Here is a 20531-nt window from a genome sequence, read left to right as displayed (position 1 = left end):
ACACACACATACACACATACATACACACACATACACACATACATACACACACATACACACTCACGCGCACACACACACACATATACACACACACATACACACACAGAGGCAAAAACAAACAAACAAATTTAAATAAATGTGTTTTAATTCCATTAAGAAAGTATTCAACATTTGGAGCTATCAGAGAAATGCAAATTAAAACTGCTTTGAGATTCCATCTCTTCCCAGTCAGAATAGCTATCATCAAGAAAACCATTAACAAATGCTGGTGGGATGAGGGGAGAGAGGAATGTTTGTCTACACTTGGTGAGAGTGTCAGCTAGTGTGTAGCTACTACGAAGTCAAGGAGGAGATGGTTGGAAAAACTAAAATTAGGACCATCCTATAACCCTCTGTACCGCTCCTCGGCATATTTCAGGTGTTTTATATCCTACTACACAGATATTTGTACTTTCATGTTCACTGCTGCTCTGTTCCTAACAGTTAGGAAACGGAAGCAGAGAGATTTCCATCAACAGGCGAATGAATAACGAAAATGTGGTTCGCATTTGCAACAGAATTTTACTCAGCTGTGAAAAAAAAGAAAGAAAAGAAAATTTACAAAAAAAAAAAAAAAGTGGGGGGGGAGGGGCTAGAGCTGGAAAATGTTAAGCGAGGTCCAGGCTCAAAAAGACGAATGCTATCGGTCACATAGTGATACAAATATTGTTAAGTGTTTGTACTTAGGTGAGGAAAATGTGGGTAGATGCCAAGAAACTAGAAGAGACTGTCTTTGAGGCGACAGAGAGAGAACAGAAGACTATGATAGGAAAAGTGAAGGGAGCAACACTGGAGGCAAAAGAGGTGAAGGAGAGGGCAGTGGAGAAACCAGCCAAACGCTGCGTAAAGCCACATAGGGAAACCTGTCACTCTGTGAACTAGGATTTGAAAACTTTTAGGTGGACTATGATGTCACCAGAATATAATCCCAGCACTCAAGAGTCTGAGGCAGGAGGACTGCCATGAGTTTGAAGTCAGCCTGGGCTACAGCAAATATCATACCAACCAAGACTTTGTAATATACATAGTTAGACAGACAGACAGATAAGTATAGAATAAATAGATGCATAGATTTGGAAAGGGTTACGTAAATTGTGAAATTAAATGAAAGAATTAGCACAAATTAACAATATTTAGCACATAAAGAAGAACATTAAACTACAGTCAATATCTATAAAGCCATAATTTAAAACTATGAATGGCTTTATGGTAAGAAATCTAAGAACGCAGAACACAGGCTGGAGAGAGGGCTCAGCAGCTAAAGCACTTGCTGATCTTGCAAAGGACTCGAGTTTAGCTCACCAGTATTACGCATCTGGCGTCATCTCTGCTCCGAGGTCGCTTGTTTGCTATATGGTGAACACACATGCTGGCCAACTACGCATACTCATAAAATAAAATTTAATAGACTAAAAAATAAAAAGTAAATCTGAAAACACCTGGCTGGATCATCTTAATAATAATCAAAAGTGAGTCAAGAAAAGAGGGGAAATCAAATTATTCAATAAACATTCTTTAAAATTAATTGTCAGATCAGGACATGATAACACACACTCCTAATCCCAGAACCTGGGAGGTGGAGGTAAGGAGGGTCAGGATCAAGGACGACCTTGGTTCCCTGGAAGGTTAAAGACCAGTGTGGACCACATGAGACCTTGTATCAAAGAGTAAAAGAGAAATGAAGGTTTCAAAAACTTGACACATATGCTCTTTACACGTTATCTAACTGGTTTTGCAGTTAGTTTTGCCAATTTTAAAAACAACATATAATCCTTACATTTTACAAACTGTTCAAAAAAAAATATACACATATATGCATGTATGTTTATTATATATAAATAAGGGAGAGCTACTCAACTTATTGAAGCTAGATACAAAGCAAAATAAGAATAAAAGAGCAAATAATTTTTTTTCTTTTAGGATTTTTTTTTTTAAGACAGGGTCTCCACTACATGGCCTTAGCTGTCTATGTGGATTGACTGTCCTGTAACTCACTGTATAGACCAGGCTGGCCTCTGCCTCCAAAGCGCTGGGACTAAAGGAATCCACACCCAGCCAAAGAAAAATTTTAAAACTATTTCACTAGTGAACATTTACAAAAACTCTAAATAAAATATTACCAAATGATAGCCTCCAGAATCTAATATTAAGTATCTATGTGTATATATATATATATGTATGTATGTATGTGTTTTGATACATTTAAATTTATTAACTCATATTATTTATGACATTATAATAGGAAGAAAGAAATACATGATCATCTCATAGAATTTACATAAGACATTTAAAAACTACATAAAGTCAGCCATATAATTTTTAACTTGCTAAAAATATTAAGAAAGGAAGAAAAGTCCTTAATTTAATAAAGACAATCTACTAAAACCTTAAGCCAACTTTATAAGCCCTGGGTCTTTAAAAGACCTCATTAAAGCTGGGCAGTGGTGGCACATGCCTTTAATCTCAGCACTTGGGAGGCAGAGGCAGGTAGACCTTTGAGTTTGAGGCCAGCCTGGTCTACAGAGTGAGTTTCAGTACAGCCAGGACTACACAGAGAAATGCAAAACAACAATAGTGAATACAGGATGCCTCCGTATCACTATAGAATACTATACTTGTGGCTCCACTAATGTAATAAGACAAGAAAAAGACACAAAAATACCAAGGAATACAGGAGGCAAATTATTGTGGTTTTGAGAACATAGAAATTCAAGAACATCTATACCCTGACTAATGATCTAAGAGAAGAGATCAGGCAGCATGACGAATAAGAGAACAAAGATTTTAGACTAGTAATGTTTAGAAAATAGGATGTTATTGAAAGTATGGACAAAATCTATGGAAATAATGGATATGAACATTATATAAGCCATCCGTAATAAAAATTGCTAGTTACCATTCACCTAAATAGAAAGAGACAGGAAGGACCCGGAGAGATGGCTCAGCTGGTGAAGGAGCTTGCCCTGTAAGCCTGAGAACCTGCGCTCTATTTCTTTACATGGGTTAGAAGGAGAAGAGACCCAACTCCATAAAGTTACCTTCTGACCTATGACACAATGCACCCCAACACACACACACACACACACACAATGGTGATGATGATGATGATGATGATAAATATTTTCTAAAAAGATGGGAAGATCTAATATTGTTAAAATGTCACCATAAGCCAGGCCTGTGGTGCAGGCCTATGAGCCCAACTACCAAGGAGATTAATGTAGGAAGATTGCCAGTTCATGGCCTGCATGGGATCTGTAGAGAGAGAGTTCAAGGCTCAGCTGGGCAATTTAGTGAGACATCTGGTCTCAACTAAACTGTAGCATGTGTAGTACCTAGGTTCAATTCCTAGAGATGTGGAAATGACATCAGTATAAAGTAAATGTAATTTTAGTACAAAAATCTCAGTAGAATTTTCTGTTTGTGTGCATGTAAGTAGACAAAATTGGTTTATCTAAGCTAACAAAACCCAAAGCAGACAAGAAATCCTTTGAAACTATGAGATTAATAGTAATGAAAATACTTTTGTGCCTTCTCACGTCAGGGGATATTTTAACATTTTATTGTACATTATTTTCTCAATAATACTTTGGGTGGAACTGTCACTTATATGTTAAGTATGAGAGACAGAAAAATTAAGGTCACTCAGCTATGAAAACAGAAATGCTAACAGGTGGACTGGATAAAATTTACTAAGTCCATACCTAGACATACTTATAAATAAACTGAAAAGAAAAAAAAAAAAAAAACCTCTCGGATGTACCAGAGAGAAGACGGTTGCCATCAGATTTCTAATCGGCAGCGATGGGCTTGTGAAGACAATAGCAAAGCACCTCCCACGTGCTAAGGGAGATTTTTGCATGGAGTTCTTCATTTGTGAGTGATAGCAATCTAACGATACTTTTGGGAACATAAATATTTTAAAACTTATCAAGGAGCCTGAATAAGAGAGTAATCCCAGAACAAAGGCAAAGAAAGTAGGGGTATTGAGGTCAGCCTGAATAAAAACTAGTTTAAGGCCAGCCTGGGGTATATGGGAAGACCTTGGAGAGAGGGAGGCAAGGAGGAACAGAGACTGTAAACTTACACTGACATGATGAAAAATAAACTGAAATGAAAGTATGGAGACCCTAAAGCACTACCCCCCTCAGGACTGGAGAAACTGCTCATGGCAGGAAACCTGAGTTCAGCGCCCAGCACATGTCGGTGGCTCCAGCTGCAGGCCTCTCAAGACTCAACCACACCTATATACACCTATATACACATAATTTATAATAAAAAAATTTTTAAAATAACAGCAGCCCCCTAGATACACTGAATGAATATGGTGAAACACTGTGATATAGATGACAAACTGGAAGCATAAGAAAGCATAGGGAGGAAATAATGTGTGTCCTCATTTGTCACAAATAAAGACCCAGAAAGGCCTACATCTACACTAATTGGCTTTGAACTTCCTTTGGCCAAATGAGAAAAGATAAACACAGAGCAATGGTAGAATCTCAGCACCACTAGAGAACACGCAGATGTCTCAAAGCGACACACTGCTACCACTGAGGGAGGCCAGAAAGAAATATCTCATTTGCCAAATATAAACAGGGTCTCAAATATCAGTGTAAGTGTGATAATTTGGGAAAGGACCCTCGACTCTTATCTTATAACGATTTTTTCTTTTTTCTTTTTGTGAGTCATCTATTTGTTTCTTTTACTGTATGTGTGTCGGTGTGGTGCCCACAGAGGCCTAAGGAGGGTATCAGACCCCTTGGAACCAGAGTTACAAGAGGTTATGAGGCATCTAACCTGAGTACTGCAAAACAAACTGGGGGCCTCTGCAAGCACAGTACTCAGTCTTAGCCAGTGTCCTGAGCCCCGGCTATCCTGGAACTCACAGAGATTTGCCTGCCTTTGCTTCCTGAGTGCTGGGAGTAAATGCCTGTGCCACCACACTTGGGTAAAATGTATTTTCAAGGAGGAGGCCACCATTATTAGGATCATTTACCTTCCAGAAATCTGTCTTTGAGAAACACAAGGGGGGGACCTTCTGTGATCTAGCAGGGGTTATTTTTTGGGGGGAGGGAGGTGCTAATTTTCCTAAGAACATTTAGGTAGGCCCCACAGAGGAGAGGGATACAGCGTCCTCCAGGGCCTGGCTGACCATGAAAGAGGGCTGTGCTATGAGATCTGAGCTTCAGAATCATGTCACATATCCCCATTAAACCAGCCAACCTTGCCAATGCGTGAGATCACCCACGGAGCCAGGCTTCCAAATTCGAGCCCACTACCACGCTTACATAAAACAATGTTCATCACCATGTTTACCTCAAGACACAATGAGCTTTTCCACCCACCCTACGCCACTGTAAACAGCAGCAGAAGCCCAAGGGGACAGCTCAGGAGACATGATCTGCCTGGCCTACTTAAAACAACAAAACAATCCAGAGCCTTGCACTTGAGCTGCTCCACAATCCCATGGGGTTCCTGGAACTCTAGTCTGGCTGGGAAGCCTCCAGAGAATTCTGGATACATCTAATGGGGTAGAGGCGTTTCCCAACTGTGCTGTAAGTCTAGAGCAATTCTCAAAGACTTCCAAAGAGAAGGATTTGGGAGACAGAGGTGTTTTATAAGCAATCAAAATATTTCCCTTTCCTTTCCTATTTTTCCGTAATACCATTGGTAACTTATATGCGGGGGGGGGGGGGGGGGGGGGAAGAGTGCACAGTAGTGACAGAGGTCTGTAGACTTTCACCACTGACCTGAGTCCTGAGTGTGAGGCTTGCTTCCCACACTTAGTGCCTGGGCAGCTTCTCTAATCCTGGCTTCTGAAACGCCACAATGACAATAATAATAGTCCTTGCCTCAAAGCCTTTAAAATTAAACACTGCGTGTGAGTGTTTAACGCACAGTGAACGTCAGCTACTATTACTGTCGAGGAGCTGGGGATCCTCAGCCAGCACAAAGAGAAGCAAAAGCAGCTCTAGCCCCTCCCCCCATCCATCCCAAAGCATATAATTCCAGTTGTCATGGGCGTATTTTCAAAGAGTAAAAGGATAGTACTTTCTAATCCATAGCTTGCTACTTAAATTCACCCCTGTGCTCTGAGCATCTCCTGTGTGATTCAGTATTATGTACAGCACAGTGTTTAAAAGTCAGGTAGCATGCCGCTAGGTGAGTTTACTTTTTGACAGTAAAAAGTAACCCCTGCCTTCTTCTCTTCGATGTATGTCCCACACCTTCTATATTCCTAACACGTTTGACTCAGCCAGATGGTGGCTACTTTCTCCTGGCTGCTTGGAGATATGGCCTCCACCTCACTCTCCAACCTGCCCATCCTGAAGTCAAGGCCCTTCTGTGGTCTTCTGACATCGCCAGCATCCTGTACCCATGCTTGGCCAGCCTTTGCTGCTGGATGTGTGGCTGACCAGTCTGTTTAACTACATTAATTTGATGAGAGGAGCAAAATGGAACCTTGCCAGATAGGCAGGTTTTCTCCAAACAATGTAAGGTTGACTTCCAGGATATTAAATTCAGATTAGAAATTCCCAGGAAGAGGAAGAGACTGAAGATTCATATCAGGGTGCATTGTTTGTCTAAGCGGCCAGGCCATGCAAGTTCACGGCTTAAGGACTGGCAGTTAAATGAAGGAGGTCCCAGCATTTCATAGACGTTATGAGAACACCAAGAAAGCCTTACTGAGTGATACAAATATGAGACTGCCAAACTGTGCAGAAGTGACTTATCCTATTTAAAATAAGCCCTCCCTTATTTTCAAGGAATTCAGTTTTTAAAATCTTTTTATTTAGTCTTTTACAAAGAGACACATATATAAAACATACTTTGGTCATCTCTCTCTCTCTCTCCCTCTCTCTCTCATTGTTCTCTTATCTCCTCCCTCCTTCCCTCTGCCCTTCTTCCCAAGTGTCCCTCCTACCCCATCTCTCTCTCTGTCTTCTTCTGTCTCTTTGCCTCTCTCTGCTTCTCTCTATCTCTTTCTCTTGTCGGTGTGTGTATGTGTGTGTGCCTGTGTGTAGGTTCATTTCATTGCACTTTATCAGGTTTGTTTGTTCTAGCACGGGTAAGGGTTTATTTACTTGAGTAATAGCAATTTCCCAATAATTACACCACTGGGGCATATCCCCTAGAAATCAATAATTGTAGCTCCCCAGGAAAGGGTGAGTGAGGTCCCTCCCCACCCTTGATGGACTGCTGATGGGCAGCTTTGTGCAAGTGCCCTTACTGCTGCTGTGACTTCATAGATATCATCCTTACCATGTTCAGAAAAATAAGTTTTCTTAGCATGCCTCCCCATCCTTCGGTTCCTCCATTCTATTTGCCCTCTTCCATCAAGTTTCCTGAGCCTTGCTGGGAATGACACAGATACCTCATCAACAGTCCCTTATTCTCAGTTATGAGTCTCTGCATGTTCTTTTAAATCTTTATTTATACACTGCCCTGCTTTAAAATATTGTTTGCAGCATGTGCTATGATCGCATTATTGTTTTACAGAAAGAGAATAGCTCAAGTCCTTCAGAAGCATGCATTCTTAGGGGTTAGCTGAAGGACCTGAGTTCAGATCCCCAGCACTCACGTAAATCATTCAATTTGGCAAAAACTGGGCATGCCTGGACAGACACAGGATGCTTTGTGGGGTTTGCCAGTCTATTGGGAAAAACAATGAGCTCCAGGTCCAGCAAGAGACCCTGTCTCAAGGGAATGAACAGAGGGGGGTTGAACAGGACACTCAACATCCTCCTCTGCCCTCCACAGATCTGTGCACACACAAACACACCACACACATACCAACACACCCTCAAGAAACAAACAGAAGCCTGTATCCGTTGCGTACTGAGAGGTACCCCGTTCCCCTTCAGTTCCTCACATAGCTCAGCCCTGGGCAGCTCGGATTCTGAGTGGGTTAGAAGCAGAATTAGACAATCAACCTCACCCAGTCCCTAAAACACAGCCAGAGTGACAACAAAAATGACTCCATCTGTGTGGTTCCCTGCAAGATTCAGCAGGCTTGTCTGAAGCACCCAGAAAACCAAGCCTGTCATGGAAACATTGATTCAGTCGTAATGAGAACCGACATAAAAACCACACAAATGAACTAAACAGCTCTTTCACCCAATCAGAGCTCAGCTGAAGCCACAGCCACAGGGTTAAAGTGTGCCGTCCTTTCTGTCTGTTCGGATGTGGCGCCTCTTCCATCAGTCTTTTACTTGTTTGCACGACTCCTACTCAGGGGAGAGAAAGTGGAAGGGAGGCCAGAGGGAATGACAACAACCTTCCTGCCCAAGCATGTCAGGCAAATTAAAGCCTCTGGCCTGGGGGAGGTGGTAATAGCCGGTTAGAGGAGCCTAAAAAACAAAACTAACACAGTTGAGTAGAGACTGAGGTCCTTACTTTCCAAAGAGCATCTTCTGCATGGCATTTTTATTAATTCTCAGTTGTTTTTTTGTTTGTTTGTTTTGTTTTCGTTTGCTCACTATGTGGCGGCAGTGGAGTGGGGATAGTGAGTGCCAGGGTACTGTACAATGTGGGGGAGGGGATTTTCTCCTCATCCTTAGGTCCCCAGCAACGCAACTCAAGTAGTCAAGGCTTGACAGCGATCCTCTTTACCCCGTGAGCTACCTCACCAGCCCGGAACAGAATTTATTTATTTACTTTTGACTAGCATTCTGTTTTTCTTCATGAGCTTCGCTGTCTAACTAGAGCAACTGTCACTGATGGGGGACGTACAGTTGTAAAGAAAGCAGACGGATAGACAACCAGCTATCTAGGTTGGGTGTTACCGAACCATAGAAACAGTCCTTCTGCACCCGCAAAGCCCACATACCAAATCCCGGCGCAATCACTGCAGCAGCAAATATCGGGGCAGGGTGTACCCAAGCCTGTGCGTGACCCCTTGGCCTGGCTGGCTTCGCCTGGCTGGTCATCTCTGAGTCAAGAGGGGATGGAGGTGAACCCAGATGTGGGAGTGGACAGGACCACCAAGAACGGAACCAGGAAGACTGCGCGGGAGAAGGGGGGTGGTTGGAGTGGGGGTGGGGAGGGTCCCGCGTCCCGAGGGAGCGCTGCCCTGCCGATAGGGCTGATGCCTAGGTCTGGGTGGCGAGAACTTCGAGTAGGTTTCTACAGTCCCCGCCCGTCTTGCTCACGAACCTGACTGTCCCGTGCAGTTGGACTTTTCTTTCTTTGCAATCAGGCCCAGGACAGAGAGAAGCCGGCGGGGCCCAGCCCCTCGCCGCCCCGGACGCCAGTGGGGAGTCGAGGACGGGGATGTCCCCGCCCTCAAACTCCAGCGACCCGGAGCTACCCCACCCTGAAGAAATGCTCCCCCAAGCCTTCTCCGGGCTGTCCCTGGGGTGGTTCACTCACGGGCAGCGTGGCTGGGGCTCCGACTCAGGCCGCGGCCATCCACACAGGGAGGAGGTGAGGGGAGAAGGGGAGGGAGGAGGGGAGGGAGAAGAAGAGGGAGGGCCCTGGCTACTGGGGGTGGGATGAGGGGGGCGGCCACCGCTGGGGCACTCCTCCAGTCCCCGCCTGGCTTCCCCTATGGTACCCTCCTTTCTTGCTCCTTTCTCCACCCTAGATCCCCCATCCCACACACAAGTTTTTCTGGAATGAGACTGGACCTTCGCTTCCCTCCACAAGTCAGCTGTCCAGGACAAGTCTGTAGTCCCCCCCAAAGGAAGCTGGAAAGGAGTCACCAACTTTTCCTGAAAGCCTCTAAGAGGACCTCCTCCTTTGCTTCCAAAGTAGAAGCATAACGGGTCCTTCTTCCTGGGTGAAATTCATACTTACCGGCGCACAGATGACCAGGTGAGCGTGTCAAGGGTCAAGCGGTGCAAGCGGTAGGAGTTCCACAGCGCCTCAGGCGTGCCTCCTGGAGAAAGCAGGCGAGGTGAGGAAGAGATGCCAACCTCAGCAGCATCTGGGGTTTCCAGCGTAGCACACCCTCTACTCTGTCGCCTGGGAACAAATGGCTCTCAGAACACCCCAGCCTCTTTCTCAAGGGACACTGAAGGAGTCACAACAACAACACGAAAAAATGGAGGTAGGGCACCCTTTTTCCAGGAAGGATACCGAATCCCAGAGTGGAGACTTGAGTTGGATTGGCTAGGATGTGCAAGGAAGAAGGACATTCCAGGCTCTAGCGTGGTTTGAAGTATTTAGGAGAGGTGGAAAAGGCTCACTGGAGGGTGAAGCATTAAAGAAATCATGAAGGTTTTGTTTGTTTGGTTGGCTTTTGCTTTTTTCGAGACAGTGTTTCTCTGTGTAGCCTTGGCTGTCCTGTACTCACTTTGTAGACCAGGTTGGCCTCAAACTCACAGAGATCCACCTGTCTCTGCCTCTTCTGGGCCTATAGGACTGTGCCACCGCACCTGGCTTCATTAAGCAGAAAGTATTTTGATTCCAGTAGATCTCCATTCACTTTTGTATTCCCCAGGATGGACACTTATGGGGCGCCCAGGGAATCCTCCTGGACTCAGAATATCAGTGGAGGAATGCCAGTCTAGTGGTCTGCAAGATGAACTGCTTGGGAAGAGAACTTGTGTGCAAACCAGGAAGGCTGATGAGCCTGAGGGTGGACTGGCAGGTGAGAGGAAGCTGCAATTCTGGTGAAACATCTCCCTGAATTCATACAGTAGTGGGATTCCTCTTAGAACACTTTTCCTGGTGTAATCTTTGTGGCCTTAGAAAACTTGGTAAAATGGGAAAGACTCATACAATCTGCCCAACCAACCAGTAAGATTTAGGGAGGAAACAGACCTCCAGAGAGGGCACAGGTATGCCTGAAGCCACACAGTTGAACACGCTTGGGATAATGTCATGCTCTGGTAAGATTTCTGTGTTTATGCTTAGAGCATAACACAAACAGTAGAAATAAACAAAAGCAGGAGTGTGTCACCTTCCCATCACCAGAACATTGGAAGTAAAATACTTGAAGTAAAACATTGGAAGTAAGAAAACTTGAGTGGGGAGGGTAGAGGGTGTTCTTATCGAAGCCAACGGGAGCTAGTCAGCCTAAGAAGGTGGGGGAGTTAAGAGCAAAAGGGGGAGAGGCATACAGAAAACAAACCAAAACAGTAGCACCACTACAGCAGCTTTCTGAGGCCGCCTTTTTAACTGTGTCATCTTTGAAACAAGCAGGATGGCCTCCATTAGTGGGGTTGCCCAGCTGGTAAAAGGAATCTCATGGAAATTTTGCCACTTTCTAGGAGCAAACAGACTTGTAATTTTCTAAAGACTACTCCAGTTGGTTGAAAATTGTTCTGTTTTTTAAATAGAACTGCCCTCCCCTTCTATGACCCACTCTGGAGATCGTCACTCTCCTGAACGCAGAGCTCTTTCTCCTAACTCCAGCACTACCTCCTCTGGCAGTTAAAAGCTGGTGGTGAAGCGCTTAGCCTATCCTCAGCTCAGCCATGGCAGCCCTGTCACCAGCTGGGGCCGCGTTCTACTCTGCTCCTCTTCCCTGTTGCACAATAAACAGACCCTCAGAGGACATCCTTCTCCTTTTTATTCAGGGCTTTTCTTTTCCCCAACAGCCTTTTCTTGCAACCACTGAGAACGTTCAAGGAGATCCCCAGTACACACAGCAGTGGGATTCTGTTTTTAAACACTTTCTCTAATCTTGGCTTTGTGACCTTGGAAAACCTGGTAAATGGAAGAGATACTAAACTAGCCTGTCCAATCATTGGGATTCAGAGAACTCAGAACTCAGTATCACAAGGAGATTCCCCAAAGTTTCTGTGGGTAGGACCTGGTAGATACCTTAGAATTCTTCAAAATCCAAGTCAGCTTAAGCTATTAAGATCAACATATCTTCAAGAGGAGGGCCAGGCTTGGTCTCAAATGGTTAATGAGAACATTACTCCTCTCTCAAACTTTACAACAATAGTGTCTTTTGGATGACAAAAGCCATTCAAGAAGTGATGGCTTTAGGGAAACTGTATTGAAGAAGAAAGCACTTGAACACAGACATTTCACATGCATGGAGCTTTCTGAGATGACCTAGGCTACAGCTCAGTGTCCTTTTGTGTGGAAATTCAAATTCACTTTGGACGGGAATTTCCTGAGCTAAAAAGTCTACATCTTCACTGAGAATGGATTGAGAGCAAGCATCTGAGTTCCAAGCAGCCAGCAATCAATAGTCTTTTATCACGAAGATGACACCCCTGGCATTGCTTGAGCTACACAGACCAGTGGCTACACTTGGTCCATGGCCCCCCGTACTTAAGACATATCCAATGAGTGTTTGTGACTGCCTTCTATGTACAAGATACCCTGCTGTGCAGCAAAAGTCTAAGTCAAAGAATTTGTCCAATTAGCCCAACTAAAGAGTGACCTAAAGAAATACAGGAAATATAGGAAAGATTGTGTAATGACACATGCCTATAGCACTATAGCTAAAGAAGGAAGATCATAAATTCAAGGCCTAGCAAGAAGGAAGGGAAAAGTGGGAGAGAGGGAGGGAAGGAGGAAGGGAGGCAGGCCAAGGAAGAATATTTTTTTAGTATTTGAGCAGGATGTGACTGACATTCTTTTGTTGACTGGATTATGCTGTTTCTATTCTTGGGCCTCAAAGATTTCCCTCCTGGACCACTACTGTACTTGTGGTATTTGGGAAAGCAGTGGAGTGGAGCTCAGGAGTGATTAAAGCCCCCAGTAAAATAAACACGGAGACTCCAATTAGGGCGTTGCCTTTTGTGGCCCTCCACTGACAGGCTCCACTATGCTTCCTCTGCTGAGTTTTCCTAGTCTTTTCATGGAGAGTTGGTCAAACGGTCTCTTGTCTTTTCTTCCACAGATTCAGTAAAGCAGAACTGCAATTGCCAGCTAGTCTCCTAATTTGGAGCTAATTACTAAACTGCTCAGAAATGTAAGGCAGAGGAATCTGCGGTGACAGGCTTGCTATTCACCACCATGGTCTCTGAGGACACGGCTTTCCACCAAGAACAGAAACTTCCTCTGCAAACACAGAACAGACAACCCTTTGCTGGCATGGCTCTTGGGTGTTTCCTCAGCATCATCTACCATTGTCTTCTTGTCAAAGTTATGGAGAAATCTGAGACCTTTTAAACCTGGGGAAGGCTGAAGAGATGGCTGAGCAGTTAAGAGCACTTGCAGAGGACTCTGGCCCAGGTCTCAGCACTGACATGGTTACACACAACCATCCATGACTCCGGTTCCAGGGAATCAGCTCTCTCCTGACTTCCTTCTATGGTCACCGAGCAAGCACACGGTGCATACATGCAGGCTAGCCCTCGTGTGCATAAAATCAAATAAATAAATCTATGAAATACTGTTTTTAGACCTGTGTTTTGTTTTGTTTTGTTTTGAGAACTGAGGACTGAACCCAGAGCCTTATGCTTGCTAGGCAAGTGCTCTACCACTGAGCTAAATCCCCAGCCCTGAAATACTGTTTTTAAAGACCAGGGCCAACCTCAAGGGCTAATGCGGCATAACTCAGAATTATAAATTGCACCTTATTTTGTTTGAGGATTTTTATAGTGGAGGAGGCTTTCAGTCAATTGAAGAAAGCTTTTGGTTGCAACTTATTTCGTGGCTTCAAGCTAGTTGGTGCCTCTTGTTCTGACATGCTTGTAGATACTGTGGCTGAGTTTTTTGGTTCTTTGGTTGTTTTTAATACAAATGCTAGTTACCTCTGTCTTGCAGTAACTAAATACTTGGCAGAAAAACTCCAGGAAGGAAAGCTTTATTTTGGCTAATGGTTTTGGAGAGATGTCAGTCGGGTCTGAAAGGGGAGGGATGGCAGCATTGTGTGCCATGGTTTTTCATGACTCTGTGGTCTAGTAAGCAGAGAGGGCAGGCTGGACTGTGGGCAGGTAGAATCTTTGAAGGCCTGCCTCAAGGACCTAAGGTAGTCCTTACACATAAAGACTCTATAGCCTTCAAAATGGTCAAAATGGGCAGCAAATAACCAAAACATGATCTCAACAGTGACAGTGGACAAGAAATGAGAAGCAGCCATGTTAAAAGTCATGTTAGTTTACGTCACAGTGTCTTACCATCACACCAAGAGCAAAGTCTCTGCATGAAGAGCAGAAAGTCCCTCTTTGGTTACAGAGCAAACTATCTCTTGTCGGCGTGGCTCTCACACCGTTATCCGCCGACGATGTTGCTATCTTTGTGTTAGCTCCGATTTTATAGGACAAAATCCAGTCTATCAGCTTTGGGGGCCAGGGGCACTGCACCCGACAGCTTAATGGATGGCGGTGTTGACAAATCACAAGACACACAGTCATCAGTCTCCTAAGTGGTGCCTGAGGCCCTTCTCCACACTTCCAGCTGTTTTCCCTGTGCCAGTGCCTCCACACAACAGGAGCCAAGTAATGGGCTTCCCTTTCCCATTAGAGAATCTTCCCCTTTCTTTCCATTTGGAATTTCTTAGCACATAATTTACTTTTAAAAAACATCATCTTATTAGGACTAATTCTAAAAATGGGTTATGAAGAAAACTTACTCATTGAATTTGATGAGTTTTCAAAAAATTCTTAATGAAGATATATTCATCAATAAACAGTTAAGATATCAGCAGAACTATCATCTACTGGGCAAAGAGTCAGGCTGATTCCAAAAGCAACATGCAACATAAAAATGGTGACAATATAAAGAAAGACAATCTGCTGGGTATTAAAATTATCTTTATATGAACTCTTTGCAAGCAGCACAGAATTAGCGTATCAAACCCAAACTGCATGAAGGTAAGTTTGGCTGATGGAAGCCAGGAGCGAATAATTGAGGGGGGTAGTGGTGCAGAATCCTCAGTACAAGAAAACTAAATAGTGTTTTGGAGCATGTCCCTGGCTGGTCTAAGCAGTGTTGGGAAAATTTTTTTGGCAAGGGGTAGAAATAAATACAAATGAAATGCTCCATTTTAAAATCAGCAGACTGTCCTAAGAATGATAAAGGTATCAGTAAAGTATCAAGGGAATAACTACAACATTACTGGTGTGGGCTCAAAAAACACTCCAAACAGATGTTTAAAGGTGTCACAATTGCTATATAGCCAGGCATCCAGGTTTAAGGGAAGTATAATAATGGATAAGTTTCCCCCCAGGAGAACCTCTTAAACCCAAGCATATTGCTACATAGCAACATTGTACTTGGTAAACAATAATTGGCAACAAAACAAGTTTTAAACACTGTAATTTCTGCCCAAACCTGTCTCAGGAATTCTTTTTTTTTTTTTTTTATCTTTTTTTTTAATTATTATTACTTACATTTTATTAACTCTGTTTCCCAGCTCTATCCCACTCCCTCATTCCCTCCCAATCCCACCCTCCCTCCCTCACCTCCTCCCTGCCCCTTTCCAAGTCCAAGGATTGGGGAGGACCTCCTCCCCTTTCATCTGGTCCTGTTTTATCAGGTATCTTCAGGACTGGCTGCAACATCCTCCTCTGTGGCTTAGCAGGACTGCTCCTCCCTTGGGGGGTGGGGAGGTCAAAGAGCCTGCCATTGAGTTCCTGTCAGAAATAGCCCCTGTTCCCCTTACTATGGGAAACCAATTGGTTATTGAGCTACCACGAGCTTTGTCCGAGCAAAGGTTCTAGGTTATATCCATACATGGTCCTTGGTTGGAGAAACAGTTTCAGAAAAAAACCCTGTGCCCAGATATATTTGGTCCTTGTGGAGCTCCTATCCTTTCCACGTCATACTAACTCCCCTTCTGCTGAAGGTTTGGTTACGAGTCTTAGTATCTGTTTTGAAACACTGCTGGGTAGAGTCTTTCAGATGCCTTCTGCAGTAGACTCCTGTCATACGTCCAAAGCACATCCCATTTGTCTTTCTAAGTGAGGACTGATCATCTTACCCCATGTCTGCTTTCTTGTTTATCTTTTTTAGGTGCATAGACTTCATTATGTTTATCATATCTTGTAGGTCTATATAAGTGAGTATATACCATGTTTATCTTTCTCCTTCTGGGATACTTCACTCAGAATGATCTTTTCTAGATCCCACCATTTGCCTGCAAATTTCACGATTTCCTCATTTTTTGATTGCTGAGTAATTGATTCCATTGTGTAAAAATACCACACTTTCTGTTTCCATTCCTCCATTGATGGACATCTGGGTTGTTTCCAGGTTCTGGCTATTACAAATAAAGCTGCTTCAAACATGGTTGAGCAAATGTCCTTGTTGTGTACTTGAGCCTCTTTTGGATATATACCTACGAGTGGTATAGCTGGATCTTGAGGAAGCACTATTCCTAATTGTCTGAGTAAGCACCAGATTGACTTCCAAAGTGGTTGTACCAGTTTACATTCCCACCAGCAAGGGAGGAGGGTTCCCCTTTCTCCACAACCTCTCCAGCATGTGTTGTCACTTGAGTTTTTCATCTTGGCCATTCTGATGGGTGTAAGGTGATATCTCAGGGTTGTTTTGATTTGTATTTCCCTAATGGCTAATGAGGTTGAGCATTTCTTTAAGTGTTTCTCTACCATTCGATATTCCTCTACAGAGAATTCTCTGTTTAGCTCTGTTCCCCATTTTTTAATTGGATTACTTGGTTTGCTGCTTTTCAGCTTCTTTAGTTCTTTATATATATTGGATATGAGCCCTCTGTCAGATAAAGGGTTGGTGAAGATTCTTTCCCAATCTGTAGGCATTTGTTTTGATGACAGTGTCCTTTGCTTTACAGAAGATTTTCAGCTTCATGAGGTCCCATTTATTGATTGTTGCTTTTAAAGCCTGTGCTGTTGGTGTTCTGTTCAGGAAGTTGTCTCCTGTGCCAATGAGTTCTAGGCTGTTCCCCATTTTTTTTTCTAACCGATTTAGAGTATCTGGTTTTATGTTAAGGTCTTTGATCCACTTGGACTTTAGTTTTGTGCAGGGTGATAAATATGGATCTATTTTCATTTTTCTGCATGTAGACATCCAGTTGGACCAGCACCATTTGTTGAAGATGCTGTCTTTTTTTCCATAGGAATTCTTTAATAACCAAGATACAAACTAATTTTGTTGTAATAGGCCTAGACAAATTCTATCTATCAAAGGTGTCCTTGGGTAAGTCTTCAGTGTCCTCTAACATTTTGAAAGTTCACTTGACAGCCAATCCAGTCCCTCATACAGACCAGTTCTTTGTGGGACACCCGTGGCTCGGACATACCATGCTCTGTCACGGAGAGACAGAGACCTAACTTATCTGTCATCTTGCTGATGACCACAGTATCTGGCAAAGCCTGTTTGTTTGCAAAAAGCAGCAGCACTGCACCCTGCAGCTCATCTCCCAGGAGTATGTTCCGCAGCAGAGCTGTTCCTCCCTGAATTCTTTCATGATCATTGCTATCTACGGCAAAAGTAAGACCCTGGGGATTTTGGAAGCAAAGCCTCCAGAGAGATCTACTTTTATCACATCCCATAATGTGGGACAAATGTTCTTATACTGTACCGTTTCCATGTTAAAACCGATGGTAGGAATGGTGACCATTTCCCCCAATCTCAATTTACACAGAATTGTCATCCCAGCAGCATCCAATCTAAGGAGGCATAGACACCAAAGATATAAAACTCCATCAATATGTGCATCTGCTTCTTGCAGAAGAGGCATGAGAAGAGGGAGGAGATGGTGAGGCCCGTAGCAGTGGTGGCACTTGCAGCGGTCAAAAGAGGGGTTCTCATGAGTTCTCAGGCCTTCTCCAGAGACAAGGCTGAAGACCTGTCTCGCAGGTCAGCGAAGCCTCAGGACCTGCTAGGAGACTGGTGCTGTGGCTCCAGCAGCAAGCGTTCGGCTGTGCCATGTCAGGCAGTAGCAACTCTGGCGACAGGGCTCTTGCTTCAACGCAGGACAGAATCATGTCACCCACATGATTTACTCTTTATTAAAACATATATATGTTCATTAGACAAGGGCAAGAATAAGTACATTTCTAAATTATTTCTTTTATTGTTTTTGTTTAGGGGTATATGTGTGGCTCTGTAGACATGAGTATGATGCCCACAGAGACCAGAAGACATGGTCAGATCCCCTGGAGCTGAAGTTACAGGTGGTGCCCCACATGATATGAGTGCTAAGCACAGAATTTCAGTTTTGTTTGTTGGTTTGGCTGGTTGGTTGGTTTGGGGTTTTCGAGACAAGATTTCTCTGTGTAGCCCTGGCTGTCCTGGATTCACTTTATAGACCAAATTGGCATCGAACTCACAGATATCTGCCTGCTTCTGCCTCCCGAGTGCTGGAGCTTAGAATTTCAGTTTTGTTTTGTTTTTTGTTTTGTTTTGTTTTGAAAGAGCAGAAGGTACTCTTAGTTATGGAGCCATCTCTCCAGCCCCATGAATAAGTTAAACTGTTAGAAATTAATTCTCTATAAAGAGATGTGTGCTTTTGATCTATTTCCCTTGAACAGTCATAGGGAAGTTTATATTGAATATCAACATGATCAAATGCTGAAGAAACCAACTTAAAGAAAAAATATTTGGATGAGTGGTGGGGACAGAGAGGCACCACAAAACACCTCCTAAGTGGAAAGCGGTGCCCAACAGGAACAGCAAAGGTAAGCGGCATGCTCTTTGGAAATATAAATACCAAACGAGTGAGTGAAAGTAGTTTTCTCTTTAGCAAATAGGAGGTAAGAGGAGGCTCAGGGGATTGGGTTTTGTTTGTTTTTCCTCAGTAGCATGTATTTTAGAATAGCCTGACTCAAACTGAAGTTCACAGCTTCCATTAAAGTATAAACAATGTGGGAGCTGGAGACATGGACGGCTCAGCAGCTAACACTGCCCCGAGTTCAGTTTCCATACCCAGTTCAGTTCAGCTCATGACCACCTCTGCCTCCAGTTCCAGGAGATGCAATGTCTCTGGCCTCCTGTATTCATGTGTATCCTATCACTCACACACACACACACTCTCACACTCACACAGACATATACATAATTAAAAATAATAAAAATAAATATTCAAAAATTAAATACAAACAACTTGAGGAAAATAGCCTCTATGTATTACTTCGTGTTTCTTGATGTGAGACAATCCCAGGACAGAATGAGAACAACTGACAGTTATGATTATGTCCTCATTTGTCACCACTCAGCAATTCAGGCAGTCAATGTTAGCTGGCCAGCCAAGGCATGTGCTATGACTGTGGCCAGCCAGGCATGTGCTATGATTGTGGTCAGGCATGTGCTATGACTGTGGTCAGACAGGCATGTGCCATGACTGTGGTCAGGCATGTGCTACGATTGTGGTCAGGCAGGCATGTGCCATGACTGTGGTCAGACATGTGGTACAACTGTGGCCAGACATGTAGTATGACTGTGGCCTGGCAGGCATGTGCTATGACTGTGGTCAGGTTGCCTCTGCCCTCTAAACCTTAGTTTTCTATCTGCAAGAGAGTTGCAAGCCACTGAGCACACGACATCTGCTGTAGCCTCGGGAGTGGGGTGCAGGGAGAGGGCGCTGGGACTTGCGCTGGAACAGCACATGTCTACCAGAGTCCAGGAAGAGCTGAAAGGGCTTAGGGTCCTTGCTTGCAAGGTGGCTCCCAGCAAAACTCGAGGGCCTTCTAGAGGCTTCAATGTGCAGCTGCTGCTGCTCAGGTAGAAACTTCTCCTCTAAGCCAGCTGGGACTGGATGCATCTCTGGCTTCTCCTATCACATTGTCACAGAACAGACTGAAAGTTCGTGTGGGCAAGAATTTATTGACAGGAATTCCTTCAGCAATTATTCTAACACAGAGAGTCTGTACAGGTGTACACACAACAGCAACCCCCTCGGCTCTAAAGGCAGCAAGGCCTGGCACCCCATGGGATGGAGGGAAGGAAGAGGGGGAGGGAGAGACTCTTTTAAAAACAATCTGAGATAGCTTTTAATTTTCAATTATAAGAAGACATGACAAGACAGATAGTAATGACATCTGACAATTTAAGCATTTTATCCAGAAACATATATCTATTCCATAGATACCAAAGCCATACCATATAATTGAGTTTGAAAATATACAAAATATTTGTTCTTACATACTGAAATTAAATCCTAATTTTAAAAAGTGCACAGTAAAAACAGCGTAAGGAAACCTACAATATCCATTATGTCTATTGTTTTCCATTTGACTGTCAACATCAAATTCTGTATTTGCCTTGAGGTTTACAAATATACTTCAAATGTCCCAAGGTCACAGACAACACTGGCTAGTCTATGAGGTCCGACAGCGCGTCAGCTTCCAGAGGCCGCCAGCACTGGTTGTGGGGTCTGGTCTCCGGGCCGCAGCTGCAGCCGGTCTGGAGGGAACAGTCACTGGCCAGCTACTGTCAACTATCGACTCCTGTTCTTCTTAGAGTTTCCCTGTGCAAAGGAAAGTGCCAGTGTCAGATCCACACTTGAGAAGCAGCACTCCCACAGCATGTGCGAGGCTGTCTGGCCTGTCGTCCACGCGACACTGTGCTCCCTCCCATGGGTAGAAAATATCGAAAAACAAGTGACCACCCACTTTACCAAAATGTCTTTCCTTATGGGATTGCAGGAAGCAAAATCGCTT

At 43.9% G+C, this 20531-nt stretch overlaps 2 protein-coding genes and 1 pseudogene across 2 annotated transcripts in view; all 3 read right to left on the bottom strand.

The window, feature by feature from the left end:
- The window catches only part of Ston1 (stonin 1), a 42700-nt gene extending 33234 nt beyond the window's left edge, over positions 1-9466 (bottom strand). Inside the window, exon 1 of the mRNA XM_055619590.1 lies at positions 9412-9466. The gene's annotated coding sequence lies outside the window, so the exon portion shown is untranslated. The remainder of the gene's footprint in view (positions 1-9411) is intronic.
- Positions 9467-17085: 7619 nt separating this feature from the next.
- On the bottom strand, positions 17086-17682 carry LOC129687741 (ADP-ribosylation factor 4-like; annotated as a pseudogene).
- A 1993-nt stretch (positions 17683-19675) lies between these two features.
- The window catches only part of Ppp1r21 (protein phosphatase 1 regulatory subunit 21), a 60338-nt gene continuing 59482 nt past the window's right edge, over positions 19676-20531 (bottom strand). The window contains exon 22 of the mRNA XM_055619579.1: positions 19676-20338. Within this exon, the coding sequence (XP_055475554.1) occupies positions 20309-20338 (30 nt within the window). The 3' untranslated portion in view covers positions 19676-20308. The remainder of the gene's footprint in view (positions 20339-20531) is intronic.

The sequence above is a fragment of the Psammomys obesus genome, unplaced genomic scaffold, assembly GCF_907164565.1.
Source record: "Psammomys obesus unplaced genomic scaffold, mPsaObe1.curated_primary_1811, whole genome shotgun sequence".
Classification (NCBI taxonomy): domain Eukaryota; kingdom Metazoa; phylum Chordata; class Mammalia; order Rodentia; family Muridae; genus Psammomys; species Psammomys obesus.
The sequence above is the reverse complement of the archived record's forward strand: the minus strand, read 5'-3'. Positions and strand labels throughout refer to the sequence as shown.